This window comes from Chionomys nivalis, chromosome 14, assembly GCF_950005125.1.
Source record: "Chionomys nivalis chromosome 14, mChiNiv1.1, whole genome shotgun sequence".
Classification (NCBI taxonomy): domain Eukaryota; kingdom Metazoa; phylum Chordata; class Mammalia; order Rodentia; family Cricetidae; genus Chionomys; species Chionomys nivalis.
The window spans coordinates 57515085-57530268 of NC_080099.1; the positions used below are offsets into that span (position 1 = coordinate 57515085).

The window sequence follows — 15184 nt, forward strand, 5'->3', positions numbered from 1 at the left end:
CCTCCCTGTCTGCTGGGCCAACTTTAGTACATTTCTTCTTCATTCTAATTAAGTTCTGTATTGCTCAATCACTGTTGAGACTCAGTAATCAATGTGACAAAAACAGATTATACAAAGAGCTCATTCCAGTCAGGTCCTTCTGCTAGAAAAGAAGGTCAGGGTATTAGAGTTCTCTAGAGGAACAGAACTTAATGAATCCCTCTCTATGTAGAGAAAGGGGATTTATTAGAATGACTAACTGGCTGTGCCCCAGCTAATCCAACAACGGCTGTTTATGAATGAAAGGTCCAAGAATCCAGTAGTTGTTCAGTCTACAAGGCTGGGTGTCTCAACCATTCTCAGTATACAGTGGATTTCTGAAGAGGGTTCTAATGCCAGTGAAGGAATGGGCTAGCTGTAGGAGTGGGAGCAAGCGGGCAGACAGTGCTCTCTTCCTCCTCATTCTTTATAACAGGCTGCCAGCAGGTGTGGCCCCGATTCAAGGTGGGTCTTTCCACCCCAAAGGTCCAGATTAGAAACGGCTCTCCACACTTCAAATGATTTAATTAAGAGAGAATCTCGCCGGGCGGTGGTGGCGCACGCCTTTAATCCCAGCACTTGGGAGGCAGAGGCAGGTGAATCTCTGTGAGTTCGAGACCAGCCTGGTCTACAAGAGCTAGTTCCAGGAAGGACAGGCTCCAAAGCCACAGAGAAACCCTGTCTCGAAAAACCAAAAAAAAAAAAAAAAAAAAAAAAAAGAGAGAATCTCTCACAGGTGTGCCCAGCCATTTAGGTTTTAGTTAATCCCAGGTGTAGTGAAGTTGACAACCAAGAATTGCCACCACAGCTGGCTTCTCTCTGCAGCTGTTTTTGCAACACTGTCTTGTCCATGTGGGGGAGGCTGGACCCATGGGTATCAGGCAAGCTATTACTTACAAGAACAAAGCTTCTTAAGGGAGTATTTTTATCACACACACACACACACACACACACACACACACACACACACACACACACACATTTGGTGTACTGAATAGTCTTATGCCAACTTGACACAAGTAGTCATCTTAGAAGAGGAAACATCAATTAATGATTCCTGTAGGCAAGCCTTAGGGCATTTTCTTATTTAGTGGTTTCTGTGTAAGGCCCAGTTGCTGTGGAATATTCCTTTTTTACATTACACAGATTTGTCACTCGAATTGGTTTAATAAAATGCTGATTGACCAGTAGTAGCCAGGCAGGAAATATAGGCAGGGTAACCAAACTACGGCTGATGGGAAGAAGGGTGGAGTCAGAGAGTCACTGGCAAACACAGAGATGCAAGATGAGAACGCACTCCTGAGAAAGTTTAACCACTAAGACATGGTTAAACAGATAAGAATTATGGGTAAGTGTAAGAGTTATCTAGTAACATGTAAGAGTTATCTAGTACCGTGCTTGCGTTACTGACCGAGCATTCACAGTTAATATAAGTCTCTGCGTGGAAAGCTTATTTGGAAGAAGCTACCAGATAGGGAGCTGGGGGATGGGACAAGAAACCTCTGTCTACACTCAGTCCTTTGTGGGCGGTACCAGCTTGGGCTGGAGGTCCTGGTTCTATAGCAATGCAGGCTGAGGAAGCCAGTAAGCAGCACTCTTTCATGGCCTCTGCATCAACTTCTGCCTCCAGGTTCCTGCTCTGTTTGAGTTCTTGCCCTGGCGTCCCTTAATGGACTGTGGACTGAGGATTTTTCAGCCAAATAAACCCTTTCCTCTCCAAGTTGCTTTTGGTCCTAGTGTTTCTTCACAGCAATAGTAATTAACTATGACACTTGGTAAAATGGTTTCCTAAGATCTTACAGTTGCTACATTTGACTTCAAATAAGAATCTGTACTTCCTGCTACAACATTTATCCATCAACAAACACGAAGACGCACTCCCTTCCCTGTGTAAGTCCCTAACAGAGTGGGGACTGGTCTGTAAATCCACAACCGCATCCTCTTACACAGACACTTGCTCACTGGAAAGACACCTGTCAGGATAAGAATGTAGGAATCTGTAAGCCCAGGCAGCTTTTAACATATATTTTTTTATTAAATATGTAAAAAGGTCAATGCAAGTCAAGTTATTCACATCTTCAGAGACAGAGCTATCCTACCATGCGACAACAGAGGGCAATGTAAATGGGTGTGAAAGCATCTGAATAAGACCTCTTCATCTAGAATGCCATTACTTATCGATATTTATAATTAACAATACATATGTTTACATTCCTTTCAGTTTACATTTAATATATAACAAAAGCTTTATGGTGTACTATTTAGTGAAAGCAATCTGAATGCATATTAAACCTTAACGGAATAATGGAGACACTCACCAGGGAAAGGAGGGAGTCTTGGCTCCCTTCTGGGGTTTCCTTCTCTCAGTTCAACAGAATGTTTATTTTTTTTACCCTTTTCCTGCTTTTTCTACTTAGAATGAACATGAGCTTTCTCTTTGTCCCGTGCTTCGATCACTTCCAATCTAACAGTGATAATGGAAGTGCTATAATCAGACATCAGTGGGCGTGGGATGAACAAAAAAGAAAATTCAGATTTCCTGACGGAGGAGGAGCAGGGCACACATGCTGGGATGCCTCTGGACCCAATATGATGTCAGGTGATTGGGAGAGAGCTTAGAGGCACGTGAGCCTGAATGCCAAGAAGAGAGAATGTGTTCCACCACCCATCAGCGGTGGGTGTCCAGAGGCAAGGGTTCCAGCCTAAGGATAACTTGGAAATAGCTGTGAATGATGTCCCCCAAGCATCCATGGCATTGTCTGGGACATAACACTTGAGAAGATTTTTAAGATGGGAAGAAGAGGTACAGCTTGTCTCTAAATGGACGAATGGTCTGGCCTGAGCCACTGGGAAGGAGAAGGAGTATACCAGCTGGGAAACATTATTTCAGGCTAAGACATGTGGCCAGCAGGTCTCCAGCTAAGTAGTCCAGGGAGGTGAAGAGGAACGGGGTGCTTCCGGCAAGAGGCACTGGGAGAGCTTTATGCAAGTTTACCAGCCTCAAGAGGCCTGGGAGAAGACAATGCCTGACTCCCTGGTACCCATTTATAGGAGTGTGGCCATAAAATCACACAACCCTAGGCATTACTGAGATCTCCAGGGCAGGTAAAGCAACCACTCTGGTATCCATAAGTAGCTGTTCATTGTACCTCTTTATAATAGCTATTAAATAAACAAACAAAAACACAGTGAGTGAATAAGACAGACTCCGAAGAGCAACAAACCAGTAAGCCTGATGCTGCCCACAGCACGGCCACTGCCACAATCAGGCATGGGAGGATGTCACTGCAAGGAGCAAGGCGTTCCAGCCTCAGAGAGCTGCTGCTGCTGTAGGGCTGAGTGAGCAGGAGAGAGAAGGAAGGGAAACCAGACACCATGGAACATCTGTCCACGTCTGCACAGTGCGCTGTGACCATCTCAAGGATGCAAGCCATCTTCCCACAAAGACCTCATTACGTACACCTGCTGGAAAGGGTGATTTTGGAAAGCCTTCTTTTGTTGCAAACTTTGATGCTAGGATTTAAAGTTAGCATTTCATCAGTTAATAAAGAACTTTCAAAGCTTTGTGATGCATAATTCAGAAATTTATTTTGAGATTTTTTTTTTAAGTGGAAGGTGGGGCGGGCACATTTGTTTCTTGTTTTTCTGCACTTGCTGGCCGAATGACCAGCGACAGGAAACTGAGAGTCAACACCAAATGGAAGGAGGGAGCTAGGAGGGGCGCCATCTGCCAAAAGGGGGAGACAGGCAACGGTCAGGAAAGACACTAAGAAAATGTGCAAATGTTAGTCAAAAATAAGGAATGCTTTCAATTCACTAATGTCTCCTATTTATTTATGAATTGCCGTGGTCGAGCAAATGTCAATGACAAGGGCCCCTGTGTTGCAGAGACGGGGAGGGTCCTTACTCCGGAAGGTAATGGGAGTCACTGAAACCGTGCTTCTAATCAAGTCTTCATTTGCAGCTTTGCAGCCAGTCCCAACATGATGCGGAAGGCTGGCATGCCAGGTACACCCTCGAGTTACCCTTTAGCACAGATCCCCGAACTCACGGGAATTGCGGGGCCTGGGATGAAGCCCTCACAAAGGGGGAGAGGAATGAGGCGGGAAGGCTTGTGCCTTCTGAGACTCCCCCCACCTTTGCAACTGCAGACTGCCAATGACAACATCTTGCGGGGAACGGACCCCCACCAAAGAGGACCCTGAGAAAAGAAAACAACACGAGAAGCTGGGAAGTGGGGAGGGCGGGCAGGGGCACAGGGAGCCGAGGCGAAGCTGAGATGGTGTTGTCTGGGAGTGAATGTTGTCTGTGTGGTTGTCTGATATGCTGCTCTGTCAACACAGCGGGGCCCTGAAGTCCTAGTTCTGAATCCATTCTTTTCCCTTCAGTGTTGTGAGTAGAGGGAGAAACTGCGTTTTCCCACGACACAAGCTACTGTCTTATGGCTTTCATATCAAGGATCTGTTTCCCTTTGTTCCAATTACTTAATCTGACCAAATTTATGAGAGGAGGTTAGACTCGCAAACATCAAAGCACCACAAATGCGTGTGACATCTAGTGACACTGGGTTGAGAAATGCCAATATAAATACCATATATCAAATTACCATTGTTTCACACCAGGATAAAAAGGGGTGGTGGTGGCGGTGGTGGTGGTGGTGGTGGTGTTGGGGTGGGAAAGAGCTGTTCTGGAAAGAAACAAGGGAAAGAGTAGAACCAATTTCAAGCAGCCGAGTGGTGAAGTTGAAGGTATGTGACCCTATGACCTCGCAGGTAGATGACTAGAACGGCCATCTGCTAACGCATCATGGCAAAGGAAATGGAGACCAAGTGCAATGGTTGGCGATGCGACATCACTGCGGATGGATAGTAACGGCAGGTTGGGAACAGCTGGTTTCTACTGAGCTCCAGGCCACACACGTTCCAATTCTCCAGAAGAAAAGTCCCTACACACGATGGAAGTGTCAAGAGCTGCTGAGGCGGTTCAGTACTCTTCTTGCTGCTGCGGCTGCTGGTCATGGGCTTGCTCTTCGGCTTCTGGCTCTTCTGTTTGGCCCTCCTGTTGGGGAGGGGACAGGTGTCAGCCAAACTGATTTCTGTCAGACCCTGTGAGGTGCCAGTTCTAATCATCATGAATCACCAAAACGCCAGGCTCTGGAGTACCCTAGGCTCAGGCACAACTCAACACACCAATGTTCCTAGCCTCCAGGTATCAACACTAGATACAGGGACATTCTCATGTCCTTCTGCCATCCAAGGAGGACCATTCTGACAAGCGTAACTATCAGGTGTTACGGACCCATCTTCTCTTCCAACTGCTTTGCAGGAGGTCGTCATAGGACACACTGCACTTTCCTACCCTCAGCAAGAGTGGCTGTGTCAGACACAGTGGAGTGTCTCACAGTCGCGCAACTGCAAAGACCCCAGGCCCCTACAGATGTGTAGGATCGTTGTCTCTCCCTCATGGCCCGTGGCTCATGACTTACTCACTGTCCCTCTGAGGCTGTCATTTCTCATGACATCTAATGCCAGTATGAAGTGGACTTAAGACACCAAAAAAAGCAACTTGTTAGTTCCTGAGGGGAAGGAGACGGGTGACGGGCATTTCACAGGCTGATGTAGGCAAAGAGGCCCCTTTCGGCATGGTGCTCAGAAGCTCCGCCCCAGGACCTTGTCGTGTTCTTTGCAGGGCGTGAGGCCCTATCTGCTTACCTTCTGCTCACTGACTGGGAAGCAGAAGGGCCAATGTTCCTTTACTTGGCTCCATGAGGCCTACTTACTCAGTGAAGCTGATCACAGGCCTTACCTCAGCCTCAACTACAAATCCTTCCTTTTTTTTTTTTTTTTGAGGTCATAAAGAATAATTAGTTTTTTTTATCACCCAAACAGAAACAGTGAGGCAAATAGATAGTGGCTAACTGCCCCTCCGGAACGGCACAGGACTTCAAGATACAGTGTGGCATGCACACTGGTGGCACAGTCAGACACGTGACACACCGACTTCTGGTCTGCCAAGACCACACTCTTCCTATCTGGCCCCATCGCCTGTAGCCTGAGGGACACCTGTCAGGATCCAAGTCAGACAGGACTTCACCATCTCCCTGAATCAGACATACACTTCCCTCTCTCCTGCATCTGTCAAACTCACTTCCCCAAGTGGGGCTCAGCACTCACAAGCTTGGATCCCCAGAACTGCACAATAGAAGTCAGCCGTCTGTCTCCCTCAGCTCCCCAAACAAAGCTCACTTGGAATCTTGTTTGTCTGGAGCCGTTTCTATTGGAGCCTGACATTCTGGAGATGAGTAGCCGTGTTCAACTGAATCACGTCCCATTCTCTACAGCATTCAGTGTACGCCATGTCAAGAGGAAGAAGTCAGATTCCAGAATGGATCACCACGACAGATGACAAGCCAGGGCTCTACGGCACTTTCTCAGAGACCACATGTTACGGTTATGTGCACTGACTATGGGGTTCTCTGCCCAGCTCTGCAGTTTCTGACCTGTGAGGCTCTGGGCTTACAGGGCAACTTCTGAACTCAGTCTTCTCGGCTGTACAATGTGGGCAACAGGAGTACTCACGTAATAGAGTTTATAGTGTGTCTTACTGATCAATTCAACAATGCATCCGTTTCCTCCAACAGAGAATCCTGTGAGTTAAAACTGGTAACATGCCTAGCTGGATTTTTTTCCATAGTCAATATATTAAGTATGAGCAGTGATTAGAATTTCTTAGTGGGAAAACACTTTGGAATCTATTTCAGATGAACAAACAATGAAAAGAAAGTTACCCCTTCTATAGCAGCCAAAAGTGCAAAGTGACATCAACCTGAAGACCCGAGACTGATTCTAGTCTTATCCCTCATTGGCTCTGGGTCAAAGGCCACAGTTTGGTAAATGCTAGCTCTGACTATGCCTAGGACCACACCGTCTTTGACTCTTAGAACCGTCCCGTCTTTAGAAGGTGAAAGCAAATATCCTTCTCTGTCTTCTCTTTTTCCAACCCTACTCACTCTCCGTGTCCCGGAGCTTTGCCATGGCTGCACTTTTGGTAGCAGCCTCTGCCAGCCACTTTGCCCACTGCTTGACATGCATGGTAGTAGCCCTCTTGGCTTAAGGAATTAGGGCCTTGGCCAACAGTGGTACTGTCAGGCCAACCGGCAATGTGAATGGTCACAGATCAGGCAGCAGGTGCTGGCCTTGGTCAGAGCAGGTGGCTCTCTGCTCTAGGGGATATGTGGGAGGGTACAGGGTTCATTCCCCACATGAAAACATACTTCTAGAAGCTTCTCTCCCTACCCCTACTCCCATATTAATGGCTCCACTGGCTAAGCGTCCATCTTTCGTTCTCCCTTCTGTGTGTATTCTACTGGGCAACTATCCAGCTTCCTCTGCAGCCAGGCTCTAGCCCCTACTACGGTGGAGATGCTGACTTACTAATTATACCAAGTCCTCAGTCCATTGTGCTGCCTTCCACATTGCAGCTAGCCCTCAGTTGCCTGAAGCACACTTTTCTAACATAATTGTTTCTGTGAGTGGTCTCAGACAGGAAGTGCGCTTTGCATTTTACAGACAATCTCATCGTTGTTGGGAGTTAACTGCGGGATAACAGTTATTCCGTGGCCGAAAGCAGAAGGACTGGGCTCCAGTAAGCATGCAGCTGGAAACAAGCGACAGGTTGTGATTCCTGGCCCCTAGTCAGGCCCCTCTCCTCAGATCGGGTCAAGCAATGGGGTGGTTCTGTGACCGACAGCTGGAGAAGGCAGTTCTCTGGGCCATGGGAGACTGCTGGAGACGCCATACGCCCACAGCGGCTGCCGATCTCCGGGACAGCTTATTGGGCAAGACTGGAATGAACAGCAAACGCGCCTTGTTAGCCGCTTTGCTCGCGCTTGGCACGGGCTGACTCAGGGCCCTCACAACGTTACCGCAGGCTCCCTGTAGGTGTCTAGATGAAACCTATGCCGAACCCGGGACCCATACAGATACTGATTCACCAGACAGATACTGACATTTCCATGGCAACCCATTGCACTTCCTTAAATGCTTAGCTATGAGTGATGTTACTATTTTTACTTTTGCCATCACCATAAAAAGAGAGGAAGGTTGGGAGACAATGTCAAAGAAGGGTCTTGGCCATGGTTGATGGAAAACAAGGTCAAAGGTCACCAGGATCTGATGTTCCTGCTCCCTACATGGGAAACACTTAGCCTTATCCCCCGTTGGGTGTCAGCCATGGCCAGCTGCGCTTTTCCCTCCCAGCTTGGCTCTGTAACGGCTGATGTCCCTAGTCAGTCCAACCTCCAACACAAATGCCATCTTCACAGTGACATCTGCTGGCTTCTCCAGGCTGTGTGTGTCCCACACAGTTATTTATGTCTGTTATCACATTTATCACAATCTGCCACAGTTTCCAGTCGGCCCTGTCCCTGGCTGTCTCCCTCCTGAGGTCTGTGAGTTCTGAGGTAGTGGGTGTGTCTATCTCTGGATACCTAGCACTTCAAGTCCAGTGGAGTGCACAGATTTCCCAGTGACAGAAACACAGGTCATTTCTAAAAAGCGCCGAGGAGAAAGGAAGTCTTTAGTTCATTTTAACAGTGGCGTCCATGACGGTCAGTATCTCAGAAAACAAGCAGCTGTTTATTAGCTTGTAGACCTCTGCTCACAGGATCCACACGGCAGCAGGCAACCAACGATACAGCTAAGGCACCTGCGGCCCCCAAGTGACACATGAAGTGTCAGGGAACAATTCGAGGATGTAATGAGAACCATAAAGAGACACTATACACCTGGCAAGCTGTTCTGGAGCCTTCCACGAGGCTACCGCACTTCCAAACTGAATAACCTCTTGACGGTGCCACTCTAAGCTAGATCTTCACTTCTTGTAAGCATCATATTCGGGGATTGCGTGACTCTCAGCGTCGGAGACCAGTCACCAGCAAAAGAAGATTCGAAGATCACTTATGGGAAGAGATCACCCAGCAAATCCTCATCCTGAGAAGCCAAGCCATGCTCACACTGTTTAGACAAAGAGGTCTCTCGACAATCCAGTCTTTGATTCCTCAGCCCATCTTCCATCCACTTCCGGGAAAGCCAGACAGCTGGACACCTCTGCCACCTCGGGCAGTTATATACAGTCATGCTGAGAGCCACAAACAAAATGCAGATGTTTCTTCCTGCATCCCAGACACATCAGACTCACCCCTAGGTGTGGGAATGGCCCAGAACAGGATGGCTTACAGTACCAGGGCAAGCACGGTGGGACTAAAGGAAGATCTTGGGGGTTGTGGGTGGTACTGTACCATGACACAGAGGCCACTGAGCATGCGTTTACAAATAATGCCCTTCAAGGGGTAGGCAGCCACTGTCTTAGACCCACTCTTCTCTAGGGCTGTCTGTGCTTCAGGGAGGCAGCTATGCTCCTCAGAGAGGGGGGTGGATGCTTGAAGTCGCTGAGGTTTCTTAGGGGACTCCTTGAGCCTCCAAAAAGAAAGTAGAACAGACTGGGCCAGCTGTGCCAGAGCCTTTTCACAGAACATGTATTGTGTGAATGCGTGTACATGTGAGTGCATATGCACATGCATGTCGTGTGTGCCAGTGTGTGCCATCCAGCATGGTGTGTGTACATAATCTTTCGTCTTCTTACTGTAGAAACAAGGTCTAGAAACCCAGGTCTCAGGTCTTGTCCTGCTCTAAGCAAGGATTCTGGTATACTGTGGATCAAATGCCTTATTCTCCGTGGGAATCTCACTGCAGCCTGATGCCTCTTAGGAATTTTCCAGACACAGAGTTGCAATGTAATGTATCCCGAACTCAACACACTAAGCCAGGGGCTGCATGAGGAGACAGTGCCACAGCAGCACACAGGGATGAAGCCTATTTCCCTTCAGGATAATGCCTGCTTCATCCAAACACCCCACGAAAAAGCAAACCCCACCCACACATTCCTCAAACAGAGACGGGAGAGCAATGGGCTCAGGATTCAGATTCTAGTTGCTTACAAAGTACTGAAGCATTTTGCTGCCTCAGTTTCTCAGAAGGGAGCTGAAGGATCTGATAAAGTATTACACATAGCACAAAGGCCCCACTCCAGGTGTCTGAGGAGGCTCCAGTGAAACCATTCAGCCTGACTCAGCAAAGGAGCTTTAACCCTGTGACCGTGTCCACAGTACAAGAACTGTTCTGTGGCTCGAGTGGGTGTGCCAGGGTGTGGGGGGACTGGAACGGCAGAGTGAAACAGTGTGGGCATCTGGGCAGGACCTCCTCCAATCACGCTCCGAGTTCTCACCTCGGGCTCACCTGCCGGTCCTCAGCCAGAAATTTATACAACGCCCCAGGCCATATTCCAGCACAGGTCTCCCTCCTGGGACCAGTTCTGGCTTTGAAAAAGGGTTTCCTTCCTGCTACGAGGGCACGGATGGGAAGATCCAAGCAAGTCTGTTGGCCTTGCTCCTGCCAGCACCCACAGCCACAGATGGCAACCCTATGCACTCGGCTTCCCAGGATCTGAAGGGCTCATCTGATGTCATCTCTAGTAAGCTTCAGAGGCAGTCCCAGTAACTGATGTGCGCCTGCCAGAACACATTACGTACATTCTCAACGGCCACAGGCACGCTACAAACCAGCCTCCATGCTGAGAGTCACATTCTGTGACATCATCTTGGTCTCAGGGACTTAACTAGGCGTAGTCCCGAGGCTTCAAAATCCACACATTGAGCTACTAGTCACCAAGAAAGAAGTTTTTAAAAAAGGAGAGAGAGGAACGAAAGCATGGTGGGGAGTTCCCAAACCTGGCACAGTTCCTGTAGCTGGTGGAGGTTCCAATGCTAGGATTTTAAGCCAGATGTGGAGAAAACATCTGCCTTTGGCTGGAATAAGACAAAATAAGCTTTCGGGTGGCTTGCTGTGGTCTGTGGAAACAGTAATACATGTGACTCCCCCCAGTTCCCTCTGCAGCCCACAGGCCTCCAGGTCAGAGAGCCAAACACTTGAGCAGCTTTGGCCTGGGGTAAGGAGACCCTCAAGCCCAGCCTTGGCATCTTGCCTCCCATGGCTCAGCTCTGTAGAAAGGGGAAGCTCCAACTGGTATCTGACTTCTGCCTCGGGGCCAGGCTTCGCCTCTTGGCAGACACAGACTGCACTGACTCACCGAGGTCTCTGTAGTTTATCCTGCCTGTCAACTGTTTGGCCCACAGCATCCTTCCCAACCCGTGTCTATTCTTCCCTCTTCTCAATTCATTTCTCTTTTCCTTTTTCCTTTTCTTTTCCATTTCTTTTCTTTCTTTCCTTTTCTTTCTGACTGACTCCCTCCCTCCCTCCCTCCCTCCCTCCCTCCCTCCCTCCCTCCCTCCCTCCCTCCCTCCCTCCCTCCCTCCCTCCCTTCTTCCCTTCCTTCCTTGACAATGTCTCACTATGTAGCCTTGGCTGGCCTGGAACTTGCTGTGTAGACAGATTGGCCTCAGCCTCCTGAGTGCTGAAATTAAATGCATGTGCCACAATGCCTGGTTTCCATTTTTTTAAAAAAAAGGGTCTCGCATAGCCCAGGATAGCCCTGGATTCACTATGAATTCCTGACGCTCTTGCCTCCACCTGCCAACGCTCCGATGACAGCTGCGCCCCACCACGCTCAGCACACCTCTTCATTGCCTTCAAGAAGCCACATCCCGGATCTCCCCCTGCACCCTTGCTCAGTGGCAGGTCCTCCCTACAAAGAAGTATTTTCAGTAAGGTCTGTCCACGGTCTGGTCTGTCCTGGCAATGAGGAACAAAAGCAATCAGCTATGTGATTAAAACAGACAGCAGTGGGGCTCACAGGGATGGGAAAAGTTTCCTTCTCACTTAGCAATCCTCAGAAAGCAGACCTTCGTACAACCCCTTCCTGTTCATCTGCTCAAAGCTGAAAAGCGCCTGGGGTCTGGCTGTGTGTTTCCCGGCCCCACCTCTGCCAGACGCCTCCCAGGCTAACTTGAGGATGCTCATCCGGCAGGCATGGGAGAAAGAACAGAGATCTTGACGACAAATAGACTCATTTCTCTGGGACCATCAAGGCTGCCAGCTAAGTTGTAGCCTCTTCAAGACCCCAGGGAAGTACTTACGATGGAGGATGTGTTGCACTTTGAACAAGAATAGTTTGAGAACTCAGGAGCTTTGGTATGTAATATAAATAAATTAAAAAACAAAGAGCCAAGGAGTGTAGCTTTGCACGCACCGGCTCGTCTGAAGCATAGAGTACTTCCATTAGTCGCTGCACAAGGTCATCGTTTTCCTGCCCATGTTCCTGGCACAGCACTTCGATCTCTCTCAGCTTCCCGAAGTAGAAGTCCCTCTCCTTCTCCACACCTTCTAGGGCAAGTTTCAACGAATGTACCTGCAGGAAAGTGGGGTGGGGAAGAAAACCCCGAAACAGAGTAAGAAGTGTGACCCGCTACGTCTATGCAAGGCACCACGATGCTACATGGAGCCAGACATAGAAATAAATGGAAATGGAAGTGTAAGGGGGAACCAACAGGCCTGGAGTCCAGTCAAGAGCATGCTGGCCACTTCTGCTGCTGTGAGCATTTATTAGTCAGTCAGGGTGGGCTATGCACCTGCGTAGCTGTATCTGAGCTTACACAGCCTTTTTTTCCTTGGTAACATGAGCCGGACCACATCTTGTTGCTATGGTCCAGGATGTCGGCATCTCCCCAGTTCTTGTGCTGGAATCCTACAATGTGATGGCCTCAGGAAGCAGGACCTTTAGGGGGTGAACGAGATTTGTTTATGCAAGAAGCCCAAGAGATCCTTCCACCTTCTCACCATGAGAAGCCCAAGAGGACTGGGTCTTGCTAAACAACCGATCAGCCGACACTTCGATATTGGACCTCACAGGCTCCAGAATGGTAAGAAATAAAATTTTGTGGTTCACAAGCCACCCAGCATAAGGTGTTTTGTTACAACATCCCAAACAGACTCAAAATACTCCTTTTGTAACCTACTGGGGAGGGAGATAAGAGAGTTGTATTTTGTTTTTTTATTTCTGTTTTGTTTTTCGAGACAGGGTTTCTCTGTGTAGCCTTGGCTGTCTTGGAATCCACTCTGTAGAGCAGGCTGGCCTCGAACTCACAGAGATCTGCCTGCCTCCCGAGTGCTGGGATTAAAGGCATGGATTACCACCGCCCGACTGAGAGTTGTGCTTTTGAACTAACCCTTCCTTCAGATCATGGGTATTGAGAACCACTCCTTAGATGTGAGTCAGGGCAGACAAATGCTGCCCTATGCGAGGGCAGATCCTGGTGCACCCAGAGCATGGGGCAGGAGCGGAAGACTGGCTGGGTCAGTCCGCCTCCATTTGTCCAGTTCTGGCTTTGTGTGTATCACTGGCAGGGCAGGGTGGTAGAGGGTGCAGACAAACACAGCTCGCAGTTTCCCCAAGCCCTAGAGGTGGGCTTAGGGACCTTCGAGTGCTGTGAAGTTGTGAACTTCTGGGTCAGTGCAAGCCATGGCTAGAGCCAGCAGCCAAGGCAGGACCACAACACTGACGGGGGTGGGGGTGTTGTCCACACTGAAGAGGCCTGCCAACGTTCAGATCTCAGGATGCAACTCTCTGACACGCATAATAGCCACACACAGGTCCAAACTATTCTGTGTTCCTGGAGAACCTTCTATTTTGTATTACTTTATTCATTACGTTTATGTAGAGCAAGGATTCTAAATGAGGGGTCGTGACTCTGAGCTGGGTTGTGTGACTGAACGGAAGGGGGATTACAAAAACTATCTGACAACAGTAGAAGCTTGTGCTGTTCATCAGTTAAAACTGATTAGAGATCGAATGCACGGTGGACTCGAGGTGTTTCTGCCACAGCTTTCCTGTGCGGCGCCGTGTGACTTCACTGCAGCCTGGGTTGGGAGCACCTGACACTTTGCCCCATGCACGCTGTCAGGCCACACATGGCCCACACATGCTGCTGAGGCGCCTCACCTCAGATGGGAGCTTTCCAAGGCTCGCACTGCACACATTGTTCTTACAGAAACGCGCTGGTATAATTACAGAAAACAAACACTAGCTGGTCCGCTGTCACTCCCTAACAAGCAAGTAGCAAATTAGTTGGCTTGTCTGGTTCTGTCAGACAAAGAAACACCACTTCATTAGTGTGCAAACTTGCCTTTTTTTGTTTTTTGTTTTGGAGACAGTCCTGTCTGGCCTAGAACCCACTGAGATCCACCTACGTGCCTCTGCCTTCTGAGTCCTGATTAAAGGTGTGTGCCACTGTGCTGGCTCCAAAGAACTATTTTAAGATAAAATTTCTTTATGATTTATGACCAGGTCATTTGTTTTGTTTTCCCATTTTATAATCCTATGAACCTGGGGTCACTTGAAATTTCTGGAAGGAAAAGAGGCTGTGGGTGCAGAAGGCTGAAGAAACCTTGACATAGCAAACATTGGGGAATAAATAAAATCTTGTGGTTTCTTTTTGGTGAAGTTTGCTTCACCTAAAAAAAAAATTCTGCACATTATTTTTAGTAATTACTTTTGAGGTGCAAAATCTCCTTTTTTGTTTATTTTTTTTTAAATAAGTTGGGCTTTGGGTGCATGATCTCTGGGATTACCGACATTCAAACACATACTGGTCCATGTAGCCATCCCTTTACCCCATATCTGACAAACAGATCTATGCTGGGAGGGGCCCTTAGTCTGATCTCAGGATGCCCTCACGCAAGCACTTCCAAAGAAGTGTGGGTTCAGTTAGTTAAGCCTGACTTTTTATTCCTGTTGAGACTATACACCTGCAAAAACACACGGTGACCAGCTTGCACTTCAGAAACAGGAAACCTCCCTGGTTCTGATCCCATCTCTGACCCAAACCAAGCAGAGGTATTCCTTTAGCTCCTGTCCAGAGATGCAGCTCAGGGGAGGGTTTACTGTGACCCACAGCCGGCTGGGAACCAAGTGTTAAAACACACAGCGGAGGATGGGGGTGGAATTCACATCCAAATCCCAGCGGGCACAGCCAACCTACAAAATCCAGGCTGTGCCTAGGGACGGCGGTCTGCACAGCACACCAAGGCTTTTGTGGGAACAGTATGAGCTGGGTCAGGCTGGCATTCCTGATATGTTAGCAAAGAAGAATGAACCCGTCAATACCTGTCTCCCCCAAACCTAAAAACTGATGTCAGCTGGTCATGGTGGTGTA

General features: G+C 48.5%; 1 protein-coding gene across 2 annotated transcripts in view; it reads right to left on the reverse strand.

Annotated features, from left to right (window-relative positions):
- Positions 1-2038: 2038 nt before the first annotated feature.
- The window catches only part of Mapre2 (microtubule associated protein RP/EB family member 2), a 144086-nt gene continuing 130940 nt past the window's right edge, over positions 2039-15184 (reverse strand). For both annotated transcript variants that reach the window (XM_057788548.1, XM_057788547.1), the window contains 2 exons: positions 12223-12381; positions 2039-5076 (listed from right to left, as the gene is read on the reverse strand). In XM_057788548.1, coding sequence (XP_057644531.1) covers positions 5002-5076; positions 12223-12381 — 234 coding nt within the window. In that variant the 3' untranslated portion in view covers positions 2039-5001. The remainder of the gene's footprint in view (positions 5077-12222; positions 12382-15184) is intronic.